General features: G+C 42.0%; 2 protein-coding genes across 7 annotated transcripts in view; one reads left to right on the forward strand and one right to left on the reverse strand.

Annotated features, from left to right (window-relative positions):
* exosc7 (exosome component 7) overlaps positions 1-21,095 on the reverse strand; it is a 28,111-nt gene extending 7,016 nt beyond the window's left edge. Inside the window, exons 1-5 of one of the 2 annotated variants that reach the window (XM_087978489.1) lie at positions 20,801-21,095; positions 10,350-10,451; positions 4,969-5,063; positions 3,152-3,317; positions 904-974 (exon numbers count right to left, since the gene is read on the reverse strand). In XM_087978489.1, the coding sequence (XP_087834615.1) occupies positions 904-974; positions 3,152-3,317; positions 4,969-5,063; positions 10,350-10,451; positions 20,801-20,857 (491 nt within the window). In that variant the 5' untranslated portion in view covers positions 20,858-21,095. The remainder of the gene's footprint in view (positions 1-903; positions 975-3,151; positions 3,318-4,968; positions 5,064-10,349; positions 10,452-20,800) is intronic. The other variant, XM_043719575.2, reaches the window with a different exon arrangement.
* A 122-nt stretch (positions 21,096-21,217) lies between these two features.
* The window catches only part of LOC122564528 (palmitoyltransferase ZDHHC3), a 67,126-nt gene continuing 61,114 nt past the window's right edge, over positions 21,218-27,229 (forward strand). For 2 of the 5 annotated variants that reach the window (XM_087978488.1, XM_043719574.2), the window contains exons 1-2: positions 21,220-21,563; positions 21,919-22,245. In XM_087978488.1, the coding sequence (XP_087834614.1) occupies positions 21,946-22,245 (300 nt within the window). In that variant the 5' untranslated portion in view covers positions 21,220-21,563; positions 21,919-21,945. Of the gene's footprint in view, positions 21,564-21,918; positions 22,246-27,229 lie in introns of all 5 variants that reach the window. The other 3 variants (XM_043719569.2, XM_087978487.1, XM_043719572.2) reach the window with 3 other exon arrangements.

The following is a 27,229-nucleotide window of genomic DNA, read 5'->3' on the forward strand; positions in this document are numbered from 1 at the left end:
CTTATATAGTTAATGATTCTGGTGCTCATGCAGTATCACAGAAGTATGATGCACCAAATGGTCATTCAGCCCAGTGTCTGCAGCAACTCTTTTGAATGAGTGTAACGACTCAGTGCTATTTTTCTGCCTTAAACCCATGACGCTGAATATTGATCCTATACAAATAATCATCCTGAATGCCTCAATTGAACCTAGCTCAACCACACGACCAGATAGCGTGATCCAGACCCTAATTGCTTGTTGGAGGATCATAGAGATGTACAGCATAGAAACACTCCCTTCAGTCCAACTCGTCTATGATGAACCAGACATCCTAAAGTAATCTAGTCCCATTTGCCAGCATTTAGCCCATATCCTTTGTATGAAAATGTTTTCTTCCTACATTACATTTCATTTTTTGTAAATTATACCTGCGCCCTCTCGTTGTTGATGCTTTTATGTAAGGGAACAGTTTCTCCCTGTCTACTCTGTCCAACCCACTCATGACTTTTCTTTCCAATGAAACAAGTCCCAACATCCCCAGTCTAACTTTATAAGATTCTTACAAATCTCTTCTTCACTCTCTCCAACGCACCATTCACATCTTTCCTAAAGCAAAAACCCACAGTGCTTTTTGTCCCCAAAAGGCTGAAGATACCATATGCATGATTATATCCTACATGTTATTAAAAGGGACATAGCATACATTCCAAAAATACAACAAAATTTACACAGTTCATTCAGTGCAAGTGGTACTATGTTTAATAATAACTGGTGATCTAAATTACTTTTGGCAGTGCCCCTGAGATAGATCTTTTCTCCAATTTTTTTCTGCTGCTGCACAGGCCTATGAACAGCTGTGTGGCCTAGTAGCTTAAAAGGGAATGTTGCCCAGGACACAAAACACATGAATCCAATTCTTACCTAGTATTATGAAGTGCTGCTTTGACTGCTAGAGAGATTGCATCAAAAAGGTTTCCACCACACTCCAACAACTGAAAAACAGACAACTTAAAGTTAACAAAAGTTGTATATTATGGCCTAGCCTTTTCAAAATGTACTCTTGGGAAGGTTGTGTAAAACACAGTCAGATTGTAAAGAAAGGGCAGAGGGGAGAGAACAAGTCTTATTGAGCATATTGTCCTTTGTTGGGGAAACACGTGAAAACATGCAAAAAGTTACTGCATTGCACAAATTAACCTAAAGCAGGACAGAACAGAGATTAGGAAAAGTGCACACAACACAACCATAGCTGTCAATGAATTGAATTGGGCAAATGTGAATGCACACTAGAATGCCCAAGCTTTGTAGCTATAATAGCTAGCCACACTAACCATATGAATGTTTTGATCATGCACAAAACATCATTTACTTGTCATTAATCCATAACCCATTGCAGAAATAAAGACTATACTTTCATATACATTTATTGAAGAAAAAGTTAAAATGATCAAACAAAAAGATGCAAGAGCAAAGACCAAAATTTTCAGACTAAAACGATTGCTCTCCAAATTCTGTACTCTACAGGAAAAAAAATTTGTCTCGTAGTACATTTTAATATATAAAAACTTGGAAATTTGACACAATTTTGCATGCCCAAAAATGTTTCTAATTCACATATGTACTACTATACATGAATCACTGTCATTAAGTTCAGCCCAATGATGGTGTGTATGGATTCTGAACATCTCATCCCGAGATAAGCATCTAATTCTTACCATTCTCCTCTTTTTACATTATTGAGTGGGAAATAAGTATCGCTGGCTAGGCCAGTATTTCTTGCCAATTCCTAATTGTCTTGAAAGGTGCTGGTAGACCAGATTCCTGAATTGCTGCAGATTTTTGGATGTGGATATACCCACAATGCTGTTAGGGAGGGAGTTCCAGTAATGTTGAGAGAATAGTGATATAGTTCCAAGTCTGGATGGCATAAGGCCGAGAGGGAAACTTTCAGGTGGTGTTCCCATGCATCTGATGCCTTTATTCTTCTAGATGGTATGGTCACAGTTTTGCAGGGTGCTATCTAAACAGCCTTGACAAGTTGTAGAAGGCACACTCTATTGCTGCTGGGTGTCATGGTGGAGGAAGTGAGTTGATAAGGAAGGAGATGAATTGCAGATTAAACAGACTGCTTTGTTTTGGATGGGGTTAAGCTTCTTGAGTATTGCTGGAGGCACTCATGGAGACAGTATACCACAAGAGTAGGTCAGAGGCTAGGATTGCTGCCTCATGTAGCTCACCTCCTGACTCCCAAAACCATTTTCCATTGGCAAGTGACTTGCCAATGGAAAATGGTTTTGGGAGTCAGGAGGTGAGCTACATGAGGCAGCAATCCTAGCCTCTGACCTACTCTTGTGGCCATAGAATTTACAGGACAGTTTTAGTTTTTGATCAATAGTAACTCTCAGTATGTTAATGGTCAGGCTTTGGCCATGGAAATAACCCACATGTTTTAAAGATGTTGACATTTGTTAACAACTTTTTATCCTTTTATTCCATATTCCTACAGAAAATGAATGCTATTGGTTGGACATGACAACTTGATGGTTACAATAGTGGTACGTACGTTATATGCAGAATCAATTCACTGATCGGGTGTCCATGGTTCTTTGGGAGAAAGTGTTTTTTTCCCCTGGGATAGAAACATTTAGCTGAAATTGCTAATTTTTTTTGGTAGCATCAGTCACCATGAGAACACACAAATTGACCCAAGGAGTCAGGGCTGGCAGCAAATCATTCCCGTTCTTCTTCAGCTTTCTTGCTGAACCCATTGTGTTTGACCAAGTCAGGCAATTTGGTGCATTGGCTGTGTGGCTGCTTTGAGGCAGGACTTTGATCAAATGTGCCCAAGTCGAGATCTTGCATCATGCCAGCTATCATTCAACAGCTGTGCCATACTTTCCCAGAGTGTGCAGCAATCGGACAGTCTAATTTCAGTGCTGTCTCACTTTGCATGACAGATGTCACCCCATTAAAATAAACCAGTTCTAATTTAAAAAAAAAAGCCAAGGTCAATATCAAACTCTTCAACTCCTGGCAAGCTGAATAATAGTGTTCCTTTCCTGCATTAAACTACTGTCTTTAAATCCCAAATCTGACATTACATAAACAAATCCGTTTTAATTTTTCTAAATTTATGACTCCAATTTTCTGCTTTCTGAAGAAAACCTACCAGTACATCTACATACAGGATCCAGCAGTGTTCTCTGGGAGTAATGCACAGTGTCTTCAAATCCAAGGTACTGGTGTTATCAAACACTCTGTACAGGGTGTTGGCGATTTCTGTGCCCAGATCTTCTCCTCCTCGCCCTTCAAACTCAGGGGTTGCATTGGCAGAGCTAGTGAAGAAAATCATATTTAAAATAACTCAATAATATTGTGTTCAGATATGATGAAAAACTGCATTTTGATTTATCAGTCAACTCTTTGACTTCAAATAGGTAGAGAAAACTTCCAGCTGATCCCAGCCCTCATTTCAGTCTCACATATTAAATGAAATCAATCAACATTAGAAAGCACTCCACTATCACCATCCAGTGGATTATTCATAGAAGTACAATTCACATACATGCATGTTCAGTGCACTATGTAATGTAATGATTTGGAGGTGCCGGTGTTGAACTGGATTGTGCAAAGTTAAAAATCACACAACACCACGTATAGTCCAACAGGTTTATTTGGAATCACTAGCTTGCAGAACGTTGTTCTTTCATCAGGTGGTTGTTAAGCTCATTAATCGCTTGCTAACAACTTAGAGCTATATAAAAAGGTCCTCTGTAGGAATATTTGAGACTGTTGCACATACAAGGGCCAAAAGATTGGCTGTAGAGGTAGAAAAGGTAATGGTGGTATGGTGGTAATGTAACTGGACTAGTAAACCATATGCTCAGATGATTGGTCTGGGGACATAGGTTCAAATCCCACCACAGGAACTGGCGAGATTCAAATTCAGTTAATAACCCTGGCTCCGATCATGACAGTAATCAATAGTTCTAGAGACCCACTTGGCTTGCTAATATCCTTTAGGAAAGGATATATGTTAGGCTTACCTGATGAATACATGTGATTCCAGGCCCACAGTAAGGTGATTGACTCTTGGCTGTCCTTTGAAATGGCCTTGCAAACCACATAGTTTAGTGACAATCATGATCCAATTATGACTGGCCTATATCCTAAAAAGTATGTTTTTAAAAGACATTTTAAAAGATAGGTAAGGTAAGAATTTAGGTTTAGGTAAGAATTGGGCTTGGGACCCAGGTCCCAAATTAAGGCATGAACATCAACAGCAGGGCAATCAAAACTGTTGACACTTCAGAGGCCTAATGTTAGGTGTACAGTTATCTCAGAATGTGGAATTGAGGACATTACAGAGATAGGATGGGGCAAGGCCATTAGGGTAAGGGGTAGCAAATTTAAAATATAGGAGTTGAGGAGAAACTACTTCTCCCAGAGGGTTGTGAATCGGTGGAATTCACTATCCCAAAATGTGGTGGATGCTGGGATAGTGAGTAAATTTAAGGAGGAGTTAGGCAATTTTAATTTGTAATGGGTTGAACAAATATAGAGTGAAGGCAGGAAAATGGGGGTGATTGAATGGCGGAGCAGATTCAATGGGCTGAATGGCCTAATTCTGCTCCTATATCATATGAATGTATAAGGCAATGGATGAATTAGAAAACAGGATGAGAATTTTAAAAGTAAACTATTGTTTAGCCAAGAGCCAATAGGCTCAATATGCAGAGAGATGATGGGAAAGGGGACTTGATGAGACTTGGGAACGAGCAGGTTTTACTTTAGCCACAAGTTCACAGATGGTGAGAGATGGGAGGCCTATCAGGCCTGTATTCAAATTGTCATGTCCAGAGGTACAGAGACCAGGAATTTTTTTATGCCTGTCATGATCTTCACATCTTTTCAGACAGATCCTTATTAATTAAGTGGATTAATGTGGAGCTTGCCTTGAGGTCTGTCATTTGACAAGCATCTTACCAGTCCACAAAGAATTCCAAAAAGCCTTCGTATAGTCTCTCCAGTTTAGGTGTGCCCATTTCAGCTTTAACACCTACAAGAATATCTGTGTGACCCTGTGAAAAAGTAAATACCAAAATACATTTTTTACTTCTCTAACAAATGAACTTTGAAAAGTACAGTAACACGAAGCATTTCCCTCAGTCTTTTAACAATTAAATCAATGTGACTAACATGCATATTGCTCAATTCAACCCACTCCAGTTAACCTTGCTATTGTATGTGCCAGCATCAATACTGGCGGTGGACTGAAGGAACATCGTACCTGATACCTTTAATTGTCTTAAGTGCATCGCTGGCACTGACATCTCCATGAGTGACTACCATGCATGCTATAATACATTTTAGTTACATTGGGTTATAGATGGTACAAACCTTTCCCTGATTTACAACGGCAAGATGGAAAGCATGTTAGATAGCTCTTTCCAAAAATAAACCCTCCAGCGCTAGTCCTAGAGGTTGGCAGCCTTCCCAATCGTGAAATGGTTAAAAGCAGTGTTCTCTTTCATTCTGAAATAAAACTTGAAGCCATCTTTAAAAATGGCTTATTTCCATCACTACAGCATTCTTTGACCCCAATTTCGCCTCAATCCACTGATATCAAAATGCCATTCTTGCCAAATGGTAGCTTAGCTTGCAACTCTGATTCAGAATGTCAAAGGTTGGTTTCAAGAAAACTGACAGCCAGACACTCCGAGACTTCACACTAACTCCCCTCTTAAAGTTAGCAATCATTTCCTACTACTCCAAACCTCCTTGATTGCGATGGGATTCTACTTGATGAGCTCTGCCTAACAGTTTGGGCATTATTGCAGCTACTTACCTGATCTACCTTCACACAGACATTCTGGAAAGGCAAGAAAGGTGCCAGCCTTGACAGATAACTTGTGCTATCTATTTTCCAAAAACATTCACATTTCTAAACAAATCTTTCCTATTACAGTGTCTGTAAAATGTCCAGTGAACTACACTTTGAAATGCAGTGACTAATGAATAAACCAGTACAAAACTAGAATCTGAGCAAGCTCAGAATGGCATTCCCAGCACAAACACAATCGGCTGAATGGTCTGTTCAAGTGAAGCATCATTTTAATGTTTCACCCTGGCCCAGCTTAAAAAAGCTACTCTCCAAAGCAATGAATTGCATCAAAGCTCAGAGCATTGCTGACCAAGTAAACTCAGAATGCGAGGTGGATGTTGGTAACAGACTATGGTTGGCACCTTCAGCAACAGCCTGGCAGAACTGGACCCATTCCAACATCACATGTTTCATGATGCAGAGGGAACATCTTGGCTGCGTTTTCTTAAAGGAACAATTATATCAAGCGCCTGCGTGTGATGTTGGATAAACAATAGATACAGAAGCATATTCATTGTGTTGACAGGCTTTTAAACTTGGTCCCTTGCAGATTTCCAAACTTCAAGTTTTGTCAATATCTTTTAGATTTAGATTAGATTACAGTGTGGAAACAGGCCCTTCGGCCCAACAAGTCCACACCGACCCGCAACCCATACACCTACATTTACCCCTTACCTAACACTACGGGCAATTTAGTATGGCCAATTCACCTGACCCTGCACATCTTTGGATGGTGGGAGGAAACTGGAGCACCCGGAGGAAACCCACGCAGACACGGGGAGAACGTGCAAACTCCACACAGACAGTCGCCTGAGGCGGGAATTGAACCCAGGTCTCTGGCACTGTGAGGCAGCAGTGCTACCACTGTGCCACCCACTTGTGAAACAAAATTACTCAGAACATAAATGATGCTTGCAATATCTAAACAGCATTAGACACAATAAATACTTTAATTCTAACATCGAAAGCATAACAGCAGATTTCTGAAATTGGATAAATGCCTTTGAATCAGCCCAGTCTCTTCCTCTGAAGAATATGAACCTTGGAAATTGTGGTGCTTTTTTCTTTTGCATCTGATGGCAACCAACAAGCCTCAATACTTCCTTCATTCTTGCTCTCAAAAAGTAATACTTACGTTGAAAATCATAAATCTACAGCATACAACACAGACAAATTCGAATTTTGTTCATAGCAAGATGAGGACTTGCAAGACATACTTACTACAGATTGAGCTGTTGTTTGAAGCTTGAATGCAATTGAATGCAGGTAAGTTACTCTAAGTAGCACCAGGTTAGATCTAGCTTCACTGTTGTGCCTGAATAAAGGAACCATTTTAATTGGCTACATTCAGGGTGGCATTGTGACTGCCCAGAAAACACTGGTCACTTTAGTTATATTTTACTATGATTTCCTTCAGCTTCCAGTTAAAGACAAGAGTGCAGGTTACTGCACTCATACAAGGAACAATAGCACTGAGAATATGTATAGGGTATGAGCAGGTAGGGAAAGAGTTACGTTTTGAGTTTTGTGAAGCAAAAGGTTCAGCTAAGCAGGACTCAGATCAAATAAGAACTTGCAGTTAACAATGGGGTGCTGGAGGAAAGGGTAATGGGTTAACAAGGTGGAAAAGTATTCATTATGTAGAGCCATTTAACATTATTGGAAGCATTCAGTGTGTAAGGTCAGTTTAATAAGGTGAAAAGTATTCATTATGTGAAGCCAGTTAAGGTTAAGAACATTCATTGTGTAACAGCAGATGGCTTAATCTTTACTATTGACACTCGCTGATTAGAACGGTAACCCAATCAATATGTACTTTGCCTTATCTGGATGTTTCTCCCTGTAAAATGACTCTATAATTCATTAAGAAACTGCTGTTTGAGTGAAGACTGAGAACTCATGTCTCTGTGCACATGGGTGAACATTCTCTCTCCCTCCAGGGCCTGGAATAAAGATGAAGGAGGTAAAACTATACTGTGGCTCTGCGCGTTTTGCATCAACTGAGGGGGGAAAACAGGACAACAGTACCATATGGCAAATTGGTCTGCAACACAGAAGAATTTGTGTCACATCATCCTTCTGGCTCCTTCAACATAGAATCACCCAATGGTTGCAGAGTAGGAGGTCGTCATTTGACTCCCTACTTGCACCAACTCTTCAAATAAGTGAAATTACATTGTGCCAATATCTTGATTCTTTTAACATATTCTCTGAAAACTGCAAGAGGTAAGATGTGGTGTTATATGATTCCTGTAATGGAGGGAATCTGCATCATTGCTCGCCACACCACTTTGAAGGCCAAACTGAGTCATCTCTGTTTCAGCGGTCCAATACGATAACTTTCATACAACAGGGAAAGATTTCAATGGGATGTCTGGCTGATTATCTTTTGAAAAGCTACCTGAGATGCCAAATAGAGAAATGAGGTGCCTCCTTCAATGGTTCCCAGCAGGCAGTGTTCCACTGTGTATTATGTACTATTAATGAGAAAACATTGCTTCCTCTGATGATACAAGCAATTGGAGACAATTCGCTAGATGAAAAATGTGCCTAGACCACTCTGCCACCAGAATCTAATTTCCACAACAGTAATCGTCTAAAAAAATAACTTATTGATCGTCCAAGTGTATTTCAGCAAAGTCCTGCTTGAATAAGAAGTGGATGATGATATCTCTATTAGCTTTTTATCTTGGGAAAGGAACTAGCATTCATGATTCTCACAGGAACAGAAGTAGGCCATTCAGCCCTCAAACCTGCTTCTTTATTCAATGAAATTATGGCAGATCTGTGACAAACTCTATATATCTGTCAGTATCTACTGTCTCTTCAATGCACACAATTTGGCCTGTCAAACAGAGCTGTTGTTAATCTTAGCCTGCCAATCTTCTAGAAATGCCAACTGTTTTAATTTGAAAGTATATTGGGATAAACAGTGGGCAAACTGATTATCTCCACATTTTCAACTCACCACCAATTCACAGATTTGTTGGAAAGTTTCCTCTGGCCCAGATTTCTTTTGGCACAGTGTGTGAAGCAAGCCAAGAGTCAGATTTTCATCTTTCACAGTTAGGAGGCAAGTGACCATGAGGTCAAGGGAACCCACTAGGAAGCAGACATGACAGTTCAGATGAGGATTATAAAAGACAGGATTTATAAACATCCAGAAAGGAATAAGTTGATTTGGGATAGTCAAAACAGTTTTGTGAAGGGAAGGTCATAGCTCACAAAAGTTCTTTGAGGTGACCAAACAGGTAGATGAGTATAAAGCGGTTGATGTAGTGTATATGAATTTCAGTAAAGCATTTCACAAGGTATGATATGCTATTGTAGAAAATATGAAGGCATGGGATTGAGCATGATTTAGTGGTTTGGATCAGAAACTGTAAGACGACAAAGGGTGGTGGTTGTTGGAAAATGCTCATCCTGGAGACCAATTGCTAGTGGAGTACTTTAAGGATCTGTTATGGAGCCACTGCTGTTTGTCATTTTTATAAATGATCTGGATGACAGTGTAAAAGGACGGATTAGTAAATTTATGGAAGACACTAAAGTTGGTGGAGTTGTGGGAAGTGTGGAAGGATGTTGTAGGTTAGAGAGGGACATAGATAAGCTGCAGAGCTGGGCTGAGAGTTTAATGCAGAAAAGTGTGAGGTGATTCACTTTGGAAGGAACAACAGGAATAGAGTACCAGGCTAATGGTAAGATTCTTGGTAGTGTAGATGAGCAGAGAGATCTGTGTGTCCATGGGCACAGATCCCCAAAAGCTGCCACCCAGGTTGATAGGGTTGTTAAGAATGCATACGGTGTATTAGCTTTTATGGGTAGAGGGATTGAATTTCGGAGCCATGAGGTCAAGCTGCAGCAGTATAAAACTCTGACACGGCTGCACTTGGACTACCACGTACAGTTCTGGTCGCCGCACTATAGGAAGAATATGGAAGCATTGGAAAGGACGCAGAGGAGATTTACCAGAATGTTGCCAGATATAAAGGGAAGGTCTTATGAGGAAAGACTGAGAGATTTGAAATAGAAGATGATCAGAAGATTAAATAGGGTGGACAGTGAGAGCCTTTTTCCTTGGATGGCTCGCACAAGGAGACATAGCTTTAAATTGAGGGATGATAGATATAGGACAGATATCAGAAGTAGGTTCTTTACTCAAAGAGTAGTAAGGGTGTGGAATGCCCTGTCTGCAACAGTAGTAGACTTGCCAACTTTAAGGGCATTTAACTGGTCATTGGATAAACATATGGATGATAATGGAATAGTGTAGGTTTGCAACATCGAGGGCTGTAGGGCCTGTATTGCACTGTAATGTTCTAAGTGATACTTTTTATGAACATACACACTGGTGTGAGTTTGAAACATCCAGGTGACAATCCTGTCTCTTCCACCACTATCAAAGAATCACAGTTGATGTTCAAATCAAGTGTTGTGATAAATTTTTCAATTTAGAATAAAGGCAGCGCTGCTTAGTACTTACAATTTTCACTCTAGCAGATCCACTTGTGTTTGACACAACATCTGTTTCTACCTCAGTGTGTCTATAATCTTCACACCCACGACCGTCAATTCGTAGATCATCCTGAAGAATGGAGATTGGAGAAAGTCACTTAAAACATCAGTTCCCAACTGCAGAAAATCATATTATAGAAATTATATACATATATGTAATATATTGCAGAAACAAAAGGGACAATGCTTCTATAAAGAGATAGGATCAGAAGTAGACTATAAAGCTAGTTGAGTCTGCTCCAGAATTCAATGTGATCATAACTGATCTGGGGGTTCAACTCCACCTTGCCACCATGTCCCAAAACCCTCAAATAAAAGCAAAATGCTGCAGATGATTTATCTGAAATCAGAAATACAAACAGATAATGCTGGAGGAACTCAGCAGGTCAGGCAGTATCTGTGGAGAAAGAAACAAGAGTTAATTCAGTTCTGAAACAGAATCTTTTGATGAGCAACAGTAACTGTCCAAAAACTCTGGGAAAGAGAAGTTAGAAGATTTACCACCCTTTGACTAAAGAAATTTTTTTATCTTGGTCCTAAAAGATAGAGTCTTTATCCTGAGACTGTGCCTGTGCTGTAGATTGCCCAATCAATGGAAACAACCACTCAGCCTCCACCCAAAATGCATCTTTAGAATCTTACACATTTCAATGAGATAACCTCCAGTTCTTCTAAACTCCAGAGAATGCAGATCTAATTTCATCAGATTCTCATCATAGTCAAACCTATCACTCCAGGGATTAATTTAGCAAACCTGAGCTTTACTAACTCAATGCAAACATACCTTTTCTTAAATGCAGAAACTAAAACTGCACACTCAGTTGGGGTCTCACCAAAGCCCCTTATAACTATGACAAGACTTGCATGTTCAATTAGTCTAATCTCCTTGCAAAATAAAGGCCAGTATGTACTCTCTCCCTTCGACACCCATGGCAGATTACTGCTCCTCTTACCAGTCTTTCCTTCCTACTGGAAATGTTCAATGTCTAACGCTAACGTAACGTTAAAGGGTAAAACTGTACTACCTTTTTCCAGATGCAGAACACTTTGGAAGTGGGTGGGGGACGACATTCATGCAGAAATGTGGATGACTCACTTCTTCTGGCCAGTCATTTTCTACTACTCTACTGCTATTATCAAATTAAACTCTCATTCAATCCCTTCCATTCAAAAATGCTTTCACAGCCATCCCCCAGCCAATCAAATTTGTTTTCACAATCATCCCCCAATAATGAGGCATTTCACATCTCCATTGTCTGGGGAAGTAGCAGAGCCAGAAGCAGTTTACAGGGTCGCCCCGAAGTTAGAACATATCACACCTACACTGCCTTGGGGAATCATGGAATCAGGAAATCCGGCCCTTTGAGCCTGCTCCACCAAGTGATCCCAAACTCCAAGTTATCTATACAAATTGTAAATAATTGTGGTCCCAACAGCAATCCCTTAGGCACACCACTAGTCACTGATTGCCAGCCAGAATAGCACTCATTTATCCCCACTCTTTGCTTCCTGTCAGTCAACCTATCCACGCTAATATTCTACTCCTAACACCACGCATCCTTATATTATGCAGTAGCCCCATGTGCTGCACCTTGTCAAGGCCTTTTGGAAATCTAGGTACACCGCATCCACTGAGTCCCCATTATCCACCTTGTTTGAAATGTCGTCATAGAATTCCAAATGATTTGTGAAGCACGACCTGCCCTTCATGAACTCATGCTGCTTCTGTACAATTGGACAATTTCTTTTGAGATGTCCTGCTATTTCTTCCTTGATAACAGACTCAGGCATCTTCCACACTGGTTAAACTCACTGGTGTATAATTCCCCATCTTTTGTCTACTTCCCTTTTTCAACAGTGGTGTCACATTTGCTATATTCCAACCTGCTGGGACTGCTCCAGGGTTCAGGGAATTTAGGAAAATTACTGCCAGTGAACCTGCTATTTCTCCTGCCATCTCTTTTAGTACCCTGGGATGTATTCCACCCAGGCCAGGAGACTTAGCTATTCTTAGATCTATTAGCTTACCCAACACTAGCTCTTCCATAATAATGGTTTCCAGGGGGTCCTCATCTACCTTAATCTCTTTGTCACTTACTGGCATGTTATTAATATCCTCCACTGTGAAGATTGATGCAAAGTGCCTGTTCGATGCCTCATCCATTTCATCATATTCCACAACTGTCCCTTCTCATCACCTAAAGGACCAACATTTACTTTAGCCACTCTTCTTCGTCTTACATATTTATAGAAACTTTTGCTGTCTATCTCTATATTCTCAGTTTTTTTCTCATACTCTATCTTACTTTTGTTTATATCTCATTTTTGAAGCTTTCTGTTGACCTTTAAAGTTTTCCCAATCTTCTACATTCCTGCTGTTTTGTATGCCTTCTCTTTTACTTTGATAGCCTGCCTTATTTCCTTCGACAACCATGGCAGATTACTGCTCCTCTTACAGTCCTTCCTTCCTACTGGAAATGTTCAATGTCTAGATGTAGGCTTGCTCGCTGAGTCGAACTGGGGTCCTTCCTTATTTGTATGTAAGGATACTAGTGAGAGAGGGTCATGTCGTTTTGTGGCTAGTTGGTATTCATGTATCCTGGTGGCTAGTTTTCTGCCTGTTTGTCCAGATACATACAGATAAGGAAGGACACCGCTTCGACAGGCACAACACATCTATCCTCGTACAAGCCAAACAAAGACACGCACGAGAATTCCTAGAAGCATGGCATTCCAACCGGAACTCTATCAACAAACACATCAAGTTCGACCCATCTACCACCCCCTGAGAAAAGGAACAGGAAGTTACTTCACCACAGGAAATAACATCCCCAACCCAAAGAATCCAAACATATAAATAGAAAGCAGGAATTTTCAGCATTGCTTTGCCTGAGGCCCACTGAAGATGTTACCTAGTAGGGTAACGAAACATCGGGAAATTTCAGCTCAGCGAGCAAATCTGCATCTAAAACCTCAACCTGAGCTACAAATCTTCTCAAAACTCGCCATGTTCAATGTCGCTCCAAAGTCCTTAAGATAACTTATCCTGTCTCTCCTTCTCAGCAACCAACATTTGCATAAACTAATCTATTTCATTTTGCCTCTGGCAAGTTTACTTGCACATTCTACTTTTTCCTTTCTCATTATCTTTTTAATCGGCCTTTGGTACTTTCCAAAGCACATCTAATTGTCAGACATATTAAGTTTTGGAAATAACTTCCAGACTGAGCCATGGATGGATCATCCTTGCTTAATTCTTGACTTTCAACAGAATGTATTTTTGTTGAATATTGTGGATTGTTTCTTCAAATGTTTCCTAGTTGGCAGAAGTGAGGACTGCAGACACTGGAAATCAGAGTCTAGATTAGAGTGGTGCTGGAAAAGCACAGCCGGTCAGGTAGCATCCAAAGAGCAGGAAAATCGACGTTTCGGGCAAAAGCCCCTTATCAGGACTGAAGGCAGGGAGCCTCCAGGCTGGAGAGTTAAATGGGAGGAGGGGTGGGGCTGGGGAGAAGGTAGCAAAGAGTGCAATAGGTGGATGGGGGGGGGGGAATGGAGGTGATAGGTCAGAGAGGAGGGTGGAGCGGATAGGTGGGAGGGGAGATTGGCAGGTGGCACAGGTCAGGAGGTTGGATCTGGGGTGAGGTGGGGGAAGGGGAAATGAGGAAACTGGTGAAGTCCACATTGATGCTCTACGGTTGAAGTGTTCTGAGGCAGAAGATGAGGCGTTCTTTCTCCAGGCGTCGGGTGGTGAGGGAGCGGCGGTGGAGGCGGCCCAGGACCTGAATGTCCTCGGCAGAGTGGGAGGGGGGGTTGAAATGTTGGGCTACAGGGCGGTGTGGTTGATTGGTGGGGGTGTCCCAGAGATGTTCCCTAAAGGGCTCTTTAATCTTAATCAATTCTCTCTCCCTCCTGCACTGACCTCACCATGTGCTTTCTTTGTCTGTTCTTCTCCCTTTTAAAACTGGTGTTCTTTTGACTTTTATTTTGCCCAAAGTTCCAAAACAATGCAATAGCATATAAATCAGTAAATGCTGCTCCTGGAATTCGAGGAAATCACCTCCAGCACCTAAAATACCTCAAATAAAAGGAGCAGCTGTTACAGCCAGAAATTTTTCCCGTCGTCCATCTTGTTTTGTCTGCACATTTCCCAATAGGGGATCAGGTCAGGCAGGGACAAGATAGGACTAATAAATTAAACTGCATTTATTTAAATTTAAGGGGCCTAACAGGGAAGGCAGATGAACTCAGGGCATGGTTAGGAACATGGGACTGGGATATCAAGCAATTACAAAAACATGGCTCAGGGATGGGCAGGACTGGCGGCTTAATGTTCAAGAATACAAATGCTACAGGAAGGATAGAAACAGAGGCAAAAGAGGAGGGGGAGTGGCGTTTTTGATAAAGGATAGCATTAGAGCTTTGCTGAGGGAGGATATTCCTGGAAATACATCCAGGGAAGTTATTTGGGTGGAACTGAGAAATAAGAAAGGGATGATCACCTTATTGGGATTGTATTGTAGACCCCCTAACAGTCAGAAGGAAATTGAGAAACAAATTTGTAAGGAGATCTCAGCTACCTGTAAGAGTAATAGGGTGGTTATGGTAGGGGATTTTAACTTTCCAAACATAGATTGGGACTGCCATTGTGTTAAGGGTTTAGATGGAGAGGAATTTGTTAAGTGTGGACAAGACAATTTTCTGATTCAGTATGTGGATGTACCTACTAGAGAAGGTGCAAAACATTAACTACTCTTGGGAAATAAGGCAGGGCAGGTGACCGAGGTGTCAGTGGGGGAGCACTTTAGGGCCAGCGACCATAATTCTATTAGATTTAAAATAGTAATGGAAAAGGATAGACCAGATCTAAAAGTTGAAGTTCTAAATTGGAGAAGGGCCAATTTTGACAGTATTAGGCAAGAGCTTTCAAAAGCTGATTGGGGGCAGACGTTCGCAAGTAAAGGGACGGCTGGAAAATAAGAAACCTTCAGAAATGAGATAACAAGAATCCAGAGAAAGTATATTCCAGTTAGGGTGAAAGGAAAGGCTGCTAGATATTGGGAATGCTGGATGACTAAACAAATTGAGGGTTTGGTTAAGAAAAAGAAGGAAGCACACAATAGGTCGTGAGAGTCCTTAGGGGAGAAAGTGAGGACTGCAGATGCTGGAGATCAGAGCTGAAAATGTGTTGCTGGAAAAGCGCAGGTCAGGCAGCATCCTGAAGAAGGGCTAATGCCCGAAACGTCTATTCTCCTGTTCCTTGGATGCTGCCTGACCTGCTGCGCTTTTCCAGCAACACATTTTCAGCGTGAGTCCTTAGAAGAGTATAAAGGCAGTAGGAGTATAGTTAAGAAGGAAATCAGGAGGGCAAAATGGGGACATGAGAGCGCTTTGGCAAATACAATTAAGGAGAATCCAAAGGGTTTTTGCTGGGCCTATTGTTGAGATATTTGTATCATCGATAGTCACAGGTGAGGTGCCGGAAGACTGGAGATTGGCTAGCGTGGTGCCACCGTTTAAGAAGGGTGGTAAGGACAAGCCATGCATCTGCCCACTCACCTAACTTGTCCAGGTCACCCTGTAATCTCCTAACATCCTCATCACATTTCACCCTGCCACCCAGCTTTGTATCATCAGCAAATTTGCTAATGTTATTGCTGATACCATCTTCTATATCATTAACATATATTGTAAAAAGTTGCAGTCCCAGCACGGATCCCTGCGGTACCCCACTGGTCACTGCCTGCCATTCCAAAATGGAGCCGTTTATCACTACCCTTTGTTTCCTATCAGCCAACCAATTTTCAATCCAATCTAGTACTTTGCCCCCAATACCATGCGCCCTAATTTTACTCACTAACCTCCTGTGTGGGACTTTATCAAAAGCTTTCTGAAAGTCCAGGTACACTACATCTACTGGATCTCCCTCGTCCATCTTCAGTTACATCCTCAAGAAATTCAAGAAGATTAGTCAAGCATGATTTTCCCTTCATAAATCCATGCTGACTCTGTCCTATCCTGTTACTACTATCCAGATGTGCCGTAATTTCATCCTTTATAATAGACTCCAGCATCTTTCCCACCGCTGAGGTCAGACTAACTGGTCTATAATTTCCTGCTTTCTCTCTCCCACCTTTCTTAAAAAGTGGTATAACATTAGCCACCCTCCAATCTATCGAACTCTGGAAATAATCACCAACGCATCCACAATTTCCCGAGCCACCTCCTTCAGTACCCTGGGATGCAGACCATCAGGCCCCGGAGACTTATCAACCTTCAGACCTAACAGTCTCTCCAACACCAAATCCTGGCAAATATAAATTCCCTTAAGTTCAGGTCCTTCAGCCACTGTTACCTCGGGGAGATTGCTTGTGTCTTCCCCAGTGAACACAGATCTGAAGTACCCATTTAATTCCTCTGCCATTTCTTTGCTCCCCAGAATATATTCCCCTGTTTCTGTCTTCAAGGGCCCAATTTAGTCCTAACCATTTTTTTGCCTTGCACATACCTAAAAAAGCTCTTACTATCATCCTTTATATTATTGGCCAATTTACCTTCGTACCTCATTTTCCCTCTGCGTATTTCCTTCTTAGTAATCCTCTGTTGCTCTTTAAAAGCTTCACAGTCCTCAGTTTTCCCACTTATCTTTGCTTTGTTATACTTTTTCTCTTTATATGTTTCTTAACTTCCCTCGTCAGCCACGGCCACCCATGCTTCCTCCTGGGATCTTTCTTCCTTTTAGGAATGAACTGATCCTGCAACTTCTGCGTTATACACAGAAATATCCGCCATTGTTCCTTCACGGTCATTCCTGCTAAGGTGTTGCACCATTGAACTTTGGCCAGCTCCTCCCTCATAGCTCCATAGTTCCCTGTATTCAACAGAAGGACTGTCACTTCCGACTGTACCCTCTCCCTCTCAAATTGCAGATTGAAGCTTAATGTATTATGGTGACTACTTCCCAATGGCTCCTTCACTTCGAGGTCTCTGACCAATTCTGGTTCGTTACACAATACCAGATCCAGAATTGCCTTCTCCCTGGTCGGCTCCAGCACCAGCTGCTCTAAGAATCCATCTCTGAGGCACTCCACAAAGACTCTTTCTTGAGGTCCAATACCATCCTGATTCTCCCAGTCTACCTGCATGTTAAAATCCCCCATAACAACTGTAGTAACATCTTTACGACACGCCAATTTCAGCTCCTGATTCAACTTACATCCGACATCCAGACTACTGTTTGGGGGCCTGTAGATGACTCTCAAGAGGGTCTTTTTACCCTTAGTATTTCGCAGCTCTATCCACACTGACTCTACATCCCGTGACTCTAGGTCCCCGGCGTTAGGGACTGAATATCCTCCCTTACCAACAAGGCCACCCCACCCCCTCTGCCCGTCAGTCTGTCCTTACAATAGCACGTGTCGCCTTGAATATTCATTTCCCAGGCCCTGTCCACTTCAAGCCACGTCTCAGTTATCCCCACAATATCGTATCTGCCAATTTCCAAAAGAGCCTCAAGCTCATCCATCTTATGTCTAATGCTTTGTGCATTCATGTATAGCATTTTTAATTTGTTACTGCTCTCACCCTTCCCATCAACCCCTATTTCACTCAACCTTACAGCATGATCCCTTTCCGAGTTTTCTGCCTCATTGATACAGTTGTCTTTCTTGACTTCTCTTGTTCTAACTTTCCCTTCAATTTCCTTTTTAAACATCCAGTTTGTCCCCTCCCCCCCCCGCTTCTTAGTTTAAATGTAGCGGTGCTGCAGTAGCAAACCTGCCTGCCAGAATGCTGGTCCCTAACCTATTAAGGTGCAAACCATCTCTTTTGTAGAATTTATGCTTACCACAAAATATACCCCAGTGATCAAAGAACTTAAATCCTTGCTTCCTGCACCAGTTCCCCAACCACACGTTCAAGTCCACTATCTCCCCGTTTCTGGCCACACCAGCACGAGGAACTGGAAGCAAACCGGAGATAACCACCTGGGCGTCCTGCTTTTCAGCCTTCTTCCTAGTTCTCCGAAGTTCCGCTGTAGTATGTTCCTCCTCTTCTTCCCGACATCATTTGTGCCGACATGTACCACCACCTCTGGCTCTTCACCCTCGTCCTTGAGGATTTCCTGCACTCTGTCCGCGATGTCTTTCACCCTGGCACCAGGAAGGCAACACACCATCCTTAAATCCCGTCTGCTGCCACAAAAACCCCGGTCAGTTCCTCTCACGATGGAGTCCCCTATTACCACGGCTCTGTGCGATGTCCGACTCTTCTGCTCTGTCTCTGCACCAACTTTTGATTGACAGACCTGGCTGCCTTGTGAACTGGCAGTGTCATCAGTCTCTACTGTTTCCAAAAGCTTCAACTTGTTCCTGACAGGTACTTCTCCCGGGGTCTCTTGCACCTGTCTCCTCTCTGCCTTCCTCATCATCTGCTCTCTTCTGGCATGATTGGTGTAATAACCTCGCTGAAGGTCTTTGGATTTGGATACGAGCATAGTTAGTAAGTTTGCAGATGACACCAAAATTGGAGGTGTAGTGGAGAGCGAAGAAGGTTACCTCAGATTATAACAGGATCTTGACCAGATGGGCCAATGGGCTGAGAAATGGCAGATGGAGTTTAAATCAGATAAATGCAAGGTGCTGCATTTTGGGAAAGCAAATCTTTGCAGGACTTATATACTTAATGGCAAGGTCCTATTGAATGTTGCTGAACAAAGAGACGTTGGAGTGCAGGTTCATAGCTCCTTGAAAGTGGAGTCGCAGGTAGATAGGATAGTGAAGAAGGCGTTTGGTATGCTTTCTTTTATTGGTCAGAGCACTGAGTACAGGAGTTGGGAGGTCATGTACAGGACATTGGTTAGGCCACTGTTGGAATAGTGTGTGCAATTCTGGTCTCCTTCCTATTGGAAAGATGTTGTGAAACTTGCAAGGGTTCAGAAGAGATTTATAAGGATGTTGCCAGGGTTGGAGAATTTGAGCTACAGGGAGAGGCTGAACAGGCTGGAGCTGTTCTCCCTGGAACGTCGGAGGTTGAGGGGTGACCTTATAGAGGATTACAAAATCATGAGGAGAATGGATAGCATAAATAGACAAAGTCTTTTCCCTGGGATGGGGGAGTCCAGAACTAGAGGGCATAGAGTTATAGAGATGTACAGCGTGGAAATAGACCCTTCAGTCCAACCCGTCCATTCTGACCAGTTATCCCAACCCAATCTCGTCCCACATGCCAGCACCTGGCCCATATCCCTCCAAACCCTTCCTATTTGTATACCCATCCAAATGCTTCTTAAATGTTGCAATTGTACCAGCCTCCACCACTTCCTCTGGCAGCTCATTCCATACACGTACCACCTTCTGTGTGAAAAAGTTGCCCCTTAGGTCTCTTTTATATCTTTCCCCTCTCACCCTAAACCTATGCCCTCTAGTTCTGGACTCCCCGACCTCAGGGAAAAGACTTTGCCTATTTACCCTATCCATGCCCCTCAATTTTGTAAACCTCTATAACCCCTCAGCCTCAGACGCTCCAGGGAAAATAGCCCCAGCCTGTTCTGCCTCTCTTAGTAGCTCTAATCCTCTAACCCTGGCAACATCCTTGTAAACCTCTTCTGAACCTTTTCAAGTTTCACAACATGTTTCCGATAGGAAGGAGACCAAAACTGCACGCAATATTCCAACAGTGGCCTAACGAATAACCTGTACAGCCACAACATGACCTCCCAACTCCTGTACTCAATACTCTGACTAATAAAGGAAAGCATACCAAACTCCTCCTTCACTATCCTAGCTACCTGCAACTCCACTTTCAAGGAGCTATGAACCTGCATTCCAAGGTCTCTTTGTTCAGCAACACTCAATAGGACCTTACCATTAAGTGTATAAATCCTGCTAAGATTTGCTTTCCCAAAATGTTTTAGGGTGAACGGGGAAAGATATAAAAGAGACCTAAGCAGCAACTTTTTCACACAGAGGGTGGTATGTGTATGGAATGAGCTGCCAGAGGATGTGGTGGAGGCTGGTATAATTGCAACATTTAAGAGGCATTTGGATGGGTGTAAGAATAGGAAGGGTTTGGAGGGATATGGCCCAGGTGCTGGCAGGTGGGACTAGATTGGATTGGGATATCTGGTCGGCATGGACGGGTTGGACCGAAGGGTCTGTCTCCATGCTGTACGTCTCTATGACTCAAATTCTCCCCTCATACCTGTGCAATTGCCTTAAAGTTGAGATTGTTGTTTGCATTTGGTGTGTGTCACTTTCAAATTTAACCCTGAATTCAAAGGTTTTGTGACCACTGTTTTGCAGAGAACGTTTTACCATGATATTACTAATTAACCCTGCTTCATTACACAATAGCCGAGAGTGCGGTGCTGGAAAAGGACAGCGGGTCTAGCAGCAGGAGCTTCCCGTTCCTGCCTCCTACCTGAACGCCATGCATCACATAAACCTTCTCCGCCTCGCTCAGCACCACCGTCGCCATTTTGCAATCGCGTCATCACCATGCGACCCGCATGCGCCGACACCACTCCCACGTCGGCCGACCAACCGTCATTCCCCAAACCGACGGAATTTTATTTTAAAACTCGGGCGGGTCGATTGGGGATCGGCGCCAACCCAACTTTGCCGGGGACTGGAGGTGAAAAGTGAATTAGAACGCCGCCCGATGTGACGACGATGTTGTTATTGTTGTTCACGAGGCGGTTGGTGACCGTATTTTGTGACGTTCGGTCGCACCGGACGCCCACGTCAGTTCCGGTTTCTCCCCACAGAATTGGAGGATCGATTTCCGTTTCCGGGTTTCCTCCCCCCCGCCCTCTGTTGAGCGTCCACGGTAACGGGTGGCTCAGTTTCCCGAGGGGTAGCTGGCGGCGGCGGCGGTGGTGGTGGTGGTGTGGATGAGGAGAGCAGTGAGAGCCGCACGGAGCGCGGGGGGGGATGGTGTGTGAGCGTCTCCACGGGACCTGCTGGAGTTTCCTCCCGTCACACCCTTCCCCCCCTCCTCCCCCCCTCCCTCTCTCTGGGCCTCACTCTCGGTGTTCATGAAGCCTGAGGCTGGGACTGGCGGCGGCTCCTCCCCAGTGTCCGCCTGAGGGTCCTCCCTCCCTCCGGTTGACTGCCTGCTGTGTGTGTGTGTGTGGGGGGGGAGGAAGGATCCGCCCAAGGGGAGCAACCGGGTTTTTTAACGGGTGAGTGTCTCTCCTCACGTTCAAACCCTTCACTTTTCCAGTCAATTTCCATGTCCGTCCCCAATGGGCACAACCTATATCTTTTTTTATAAATCTCTCTGTCCCCAAAGTTGTTCTTCCAAGGTAATTTAGTTATTGCCCTTTTCTTTCTGACAGTTAGATTTATATATTGTGACTGAATCTGTATCATACCTGATATTGGGTAGCTTTGTATACAAAAATGTGACTTTTAATGCTGTTCAGCGCCTTTAATGTTTACACGAAGGTATTGTCAAAATTAAGGATCAGTTTTTGAGTTGTCTTTTTAAAGTTGTTTTTTTAAAAATTGAAAGTGCTTTCTTTTCTGCTCGAACAGGTTTAATTATGGACTACTTATTAGATCATGTCATCCACTAATCGAAGCAGGGATATTGAGCGGCGAGCTGAGTACCTGCAAGCTGACCAGTGTTTGCCACCTTCCAGTGATAACTCCATGGATAGGATCTGGTTCATCAAAGATGGCTGTGGTCTGGCCTGTGCCATCGTGACCTGGATGCTGATTTTCTACGCAGAGTTTGTTGTTATTTTTGTCATGCTAGTTCCAGCAAAAGACTTGTTGTACAGTATCATTAATGGAATTATCTTCAATACACTAGCTTTCCTCGCTTTGGCTTCTCACTCCCGAGCAATGCTGACGGATCCTGTAAGTCACTCACTCATAATTATGTTTGTGAATATCAAGAGTTTATCCCATACCCATTTTAAACTCTGGTTATCAGTTTGTTCTCATTTCATTAAGAGAATGTGCGAAGTTTGGCTTATTAAATTGCCGTACAAGTAAACATTATGAAACTGCTTCTGACTACAAGCTAAATGCACCATATTGTGTCATACTGAATTGTACAGTCCAGAAACAAGCAATTTTTGGTCTCTGCTGCTAGCTAATTTGGGGTATGGTTGAGACATTACATTTGACTTTCTTTCCTCTGAGATTGATCAGGGGAATGAGGGTAGAGAGAGAACATCAGCTTGTTCCTGTGCCTGCAACTGTTCATTGCTTGGAAATGCATCTTGGGAGAGATCTGACTCTTGTTGTTCATCCACGATATCTTATCAGTGAGGTTGTTATTGCTCTTCCAATGCGAATGGCCCTTGGCAACAAATCAATGAGTGTTAGTGCCTCCAGAAATCTGTCCAAGCAAGTGTCTTAAGAGAGAGGTTAGAAAATACGAACAGAAGAAAATACAAATCTCTGACAGGGTCAAAGAATGACAGGATGTGACTCCGGCCCATTTTTGTATTTCCTGGCTCTTTGAACGAGTTCTCCAATTATTCCCACAGCTCTGGCTCTTTCTCTGTAATCCTACAGAGATTTTTTTTCTTTCACCATACCTATGTGAATCTGCTTTTACCATCCTTTCATGCAGCATGTTCTAAGTAGTATTCAGTGCAGAGAGATAATTCTCTGGTTTTGTCACCTTCCATCCTTGTCCCCAGGTTCTTGACCACCTGCCGTTGGAAACAATTTCTTCCTGTCTAATCCATCAAAATCCTTTCTCATTTTGAATGCCTCTATTAAATCCCTCCTTAATTTTCTCTGTACAGTGAACAGTTGTACTACTACTAGTTTCTCCAACGTAACTAAAGTCCCTCATCCTTAATATTTTAATAATCACCTTGCACCTTCCCTGGGGCTTTGACATTCTAATCTGATGTTCAGACTTGGACATGAAATTCTAGCTAAGATTTAACCAGTGATTTATAAACTTTAGTATAATTACTTCGTCCTCTGTACCTGAACAATCTTGCTGGCTTTCTACTTCCTCCTTCTGTTTTACTTTCTAGTTGTGGTTTTCAATCCACCTGGACTGGGTTTCTTTTAAGCTCATTAGAATCCATTCACAGCTGAGTGTTTTTTTCCATTTGTTAAATTCAAGATGTAAATCTTTTCAAAAAGCTTTGTACACATATATTTATCCTAGCTGAATTAATGTCAACAAATGTGATCTTCATTTATATATACAGTATAGAAAATGCCTTCGAGGCATCTTGCAGAACGCAATCCGACAAAAATGGAGTCTGAGCTCCCTGAGCTGGGGTGGCAGTGAGCTAGTAATTTCACTGCACTAGTACTCCATAGCTCAGACTCGCGTTCTGGGAGCATTAAAGAATTCTGTTGGATTCAAAACATTAACTCTGTTTCTCTCTCCACAGATACTGCCAGACCTGCTGAGTTTCTCCACCTTTGTTTTATTTCTGGGAACATGGATTTGAATTTCACAATGATAAGTTGTGAAATTTGGACTAAATAAAATTTTAGATCTGAGATTAAACGTGAGTCTAATGGCAATCATGTAACTTTTTTATTGTAAAAACCCAAAGGGTTCGTTCACTGATGCCCTTTATGGAAGGAAATCTGCCATCTTTACCCAGATTGGCCCAAATGTGACTCCAGACTCCACAGCAATTTAATTGACTCTCATTTGCCCTGTGAAATAACCTAGCAAAGCACTCAGTTCAAGGGCAGTAAGGGATGAGTTATAAATGCTGTCCCAACTAGTGATGACATATTAGGACCAAATTATCTTTAAAAGCTATTTGGGAGGGATTGATCAAAGGTAGCATATGGGAGGATCTAAAAGAAGTTGAAGAGGCATTGTTTAAGTGTTATCGAAATCAAAGCAGAGTGATGTTTTGGTGAGGACCTTTAGATTGGGGGAGGTTTAGCGCTTGGTGTGTGCAAGAATATGCAAGTTTTAAAATGGAAGCATTGAGGGCTTCAATGTAGGTCAACAATCACACTGCTGCTGTAAGAGAGAGCATCAATAAGAGTTGGGCATGACTAGCAAAGCTTTGAGGGAGCTGAAGACAGTGGAGGGAAGAGAGTACTGGAACAGACAAGTCAGGTGTTTACAAGGGCATGGAAGGAGGTTTCAACAGTATGTAGGCTGAAACAGGGCGGTAGTGAGGTCTGTGATGGAGGGGAAACGAAGTTCCATTCTCATTTTGGAGTTGAATAGGGTGTGATGGTAGCAAGTGAGTGGAGCATGGAGTCTGTTTTAATGGTACAGGAATTATAGTGAGAACAATCTCGAGCAGCAACCTAGACTTGGAAAGGATTTCATTTCATTCTCATCTTTTTGAGATATCCAATTACTTTACTACTCTTTCAAAGTCTGATTTTGGTTCGGTGTATTTTATCTGAGAAATCCTCTTAGTAATAGAATCCTTACAGTGTAGACAGAGGCCATTTGGCCCACTGCTGCAACAACCCTCCAAAAAGTATCCCACCCAGACCAACCCCATCCCCATACACCTGTAACCCAATAGAAATAATCCAAGCAGCATAAATGTAGATACCATTATTACCAACTGACCAATTAGAAGACAATATGCTGTGTTTTTTCCTATTCTGGGAGCTACCACTCTCTCTGGGGTATGTGCTTCATATGCCCTATAGGTTACTTCATTATGATCTCTAATCATCCACTTTACAGGAGCAATGGGTTCACAGAAAAATCAATGAACTCACCGATGCACAGGACGAGGGGACAGAATGCAACTATCTATCTGGTCAGATATATTTTAAGTCCATGGTTTAGTCACAAATTTAAACAATGCAGTTTGGTGGAAAAGATAAGCATGTATAGGACCTAAAGGTTCATAACCTATAGCAGCATTTAACAAATTAACTCAATAACATAAAACCTTTAATCATTGAGAAAAACTTGCGTTTAACAAACATTAGTATCAATTACAGTTTTGTAGACTGTGCTTGTGCAGTCTCTGGTAACTGTATTAATTACAAAGATATACTTTAACTGGAACAGACAACTACCACAGGGTTTTAAAAAAATTATCAAAGTGCAATGTATGCTCAAGTTGGAGTAAGACAAATGCAAGTCAGCTGATTTCAGCCATGTCAGAAGTCAGGGCATAGTGTTGTAGTTTATCTTGAGCTCTCTACGGAAACAAAACTAGCTAGTCCACTCTGGCTTCTAACTCATGACCTCTTGCAGTTCTTATATATGTGACTTCTATTTTGTCTTCAGCCTCCTTCCCGCACCACCAGCCTATTAGCCTCCAGTCTTAGTCTGGCTCAGTGGCCTGCTTTTGCTCAATGTTGAAAGTGCTGTATAGATCATGTTGTTAGGGATTACTTGTACATAAGTGTTTTACCAGAAGGTGTCCAGCCGCCCCCCCCCGTGTTTTAAAAAAAACAAGGTGTTTATGTCTTTTGAAGAGAAGAACAAATGAGCAGCACAAAGCAATGGTTTGTCCCTCTTGGTGGTTCTTGGCTGCTTCATGATGGGAAGGATTTTTATTCTTGCCCCCGATGTTTGTGTGTGATGTGCATAATATTGCAGATTTATCAAGTGAAAGTGCACACTGAGAATAGTTGAGTGTGGATGTTGGGCGACACCTAAAAACAAAGAGGATTTACTTTATCTCCTGGGAGCTAGATAAAGTTGAGACAACATTTTTGTGCTGTTGAATCACTTTATTTTTTTCTGTACTAAAATAACAGGAAGTAATGTTTGTTTTTTTTAATCTACAAGGTAAAGATGTATCCATCTTTGTTGACAATGTGTAGATTTTCTGTCTTGCCTGTCACCGTCCACATTCAATAGTCACTGCTGTGGCCAAACTTCGTCTTGCTGAATCTGAGAGGAACAATAATTTCCTTTCAGGCCCTGCTTGCCCACCATCACTGATTTTAAAAAAAAATTGAAATCAAGAAATCTATGTGAAGAGGAATAATTAATTCAGGCTGATGTAGCGCTTCAGCCTTTGCTTTTCCATTGAACACATCTATTTTAAAGTTCCTGGGTGTTTTCTGGTAATATCAGGTGTTTGTGCCCCTCAGACAGGAGTTTGTTAACTTTGCAAGATGTGGCCTGTAGTAATTTAAAGGTGTTCTCATTTTAGTGCATGTTTGTTCAGTGATCAGAATAAATAAGCCTGATTTAAATTATAACATGTGACCTGTATAATTGAAAAATAGTTTTTTATAAATAAAAATATAGTATGCAGTTGTATATGTGCTATGTTTAGGGATATTTTCCCAGTCAACTTGTTCAGATGATATTACGCACTGCTAGAGTAAGTGGGACTTGAATTTAGACCTCCTAACTCAAGTAGACAAACTACCAGTCTGACACAATCTTTCTCAGCTATTTGGATTAAAATAGAACAAAATAAGCTTAATATGATAAATTAGAGAAGCTTGGATTGTTAAAGACTATAAAATGTTTAGGGAGGTATTAAATTAGAATCAGATAACCTTGAGGACAATGGTAATTGCATTTAGACCTGAACAAAGCTGATTTGGTGTGATTTTAGAAAGTATTAATTTTCAATCTGTATTGCCCAGATCTTCAGAGCAATGTAAAGACTATAGGGTCATATTTATGCTTGCTTTAACTGGCATGCTTGATGTTGCTGCGTCTATGCAGCTTTCAGTTAAGTTAGCTGAGAGTCCAGCTGTTGAAAGCAGAGATTGCAGGGTGAGGAAAAGACAAAACTTCAGAATGACCACTTTAGAATTACTTACACTAAAATCTGTTGTAATTTGCTGTGTTGCTCAATTCTCGCATGCAACCAAATTGTTGCAAGGGAATCGTCTCATTGCCTTTGAACAGTCATTGTTGAACTGCTGGGATCTGCACAAGCTATCTTATAACCAG

This window comes from Chiloscyllium plagiosum, unplaced genomic scaffold (assembly GCF_037043375.1).
Source record: "Chiloscyllium plagiosum isolate Xiang-an unplaced genomic scaffold, Cpla_swu_hap1 HiC_scaffold_34, whole genome shotgun sequence".
In the NCBI taxonomy this organism is placed as follows: Eukaryota; Metazoa; Chordata; class Chondrichthyes; order Orectolobiformes; family Hemiscylliidae; genus Chiloscyllium; species Chiloscyllium plagiosum.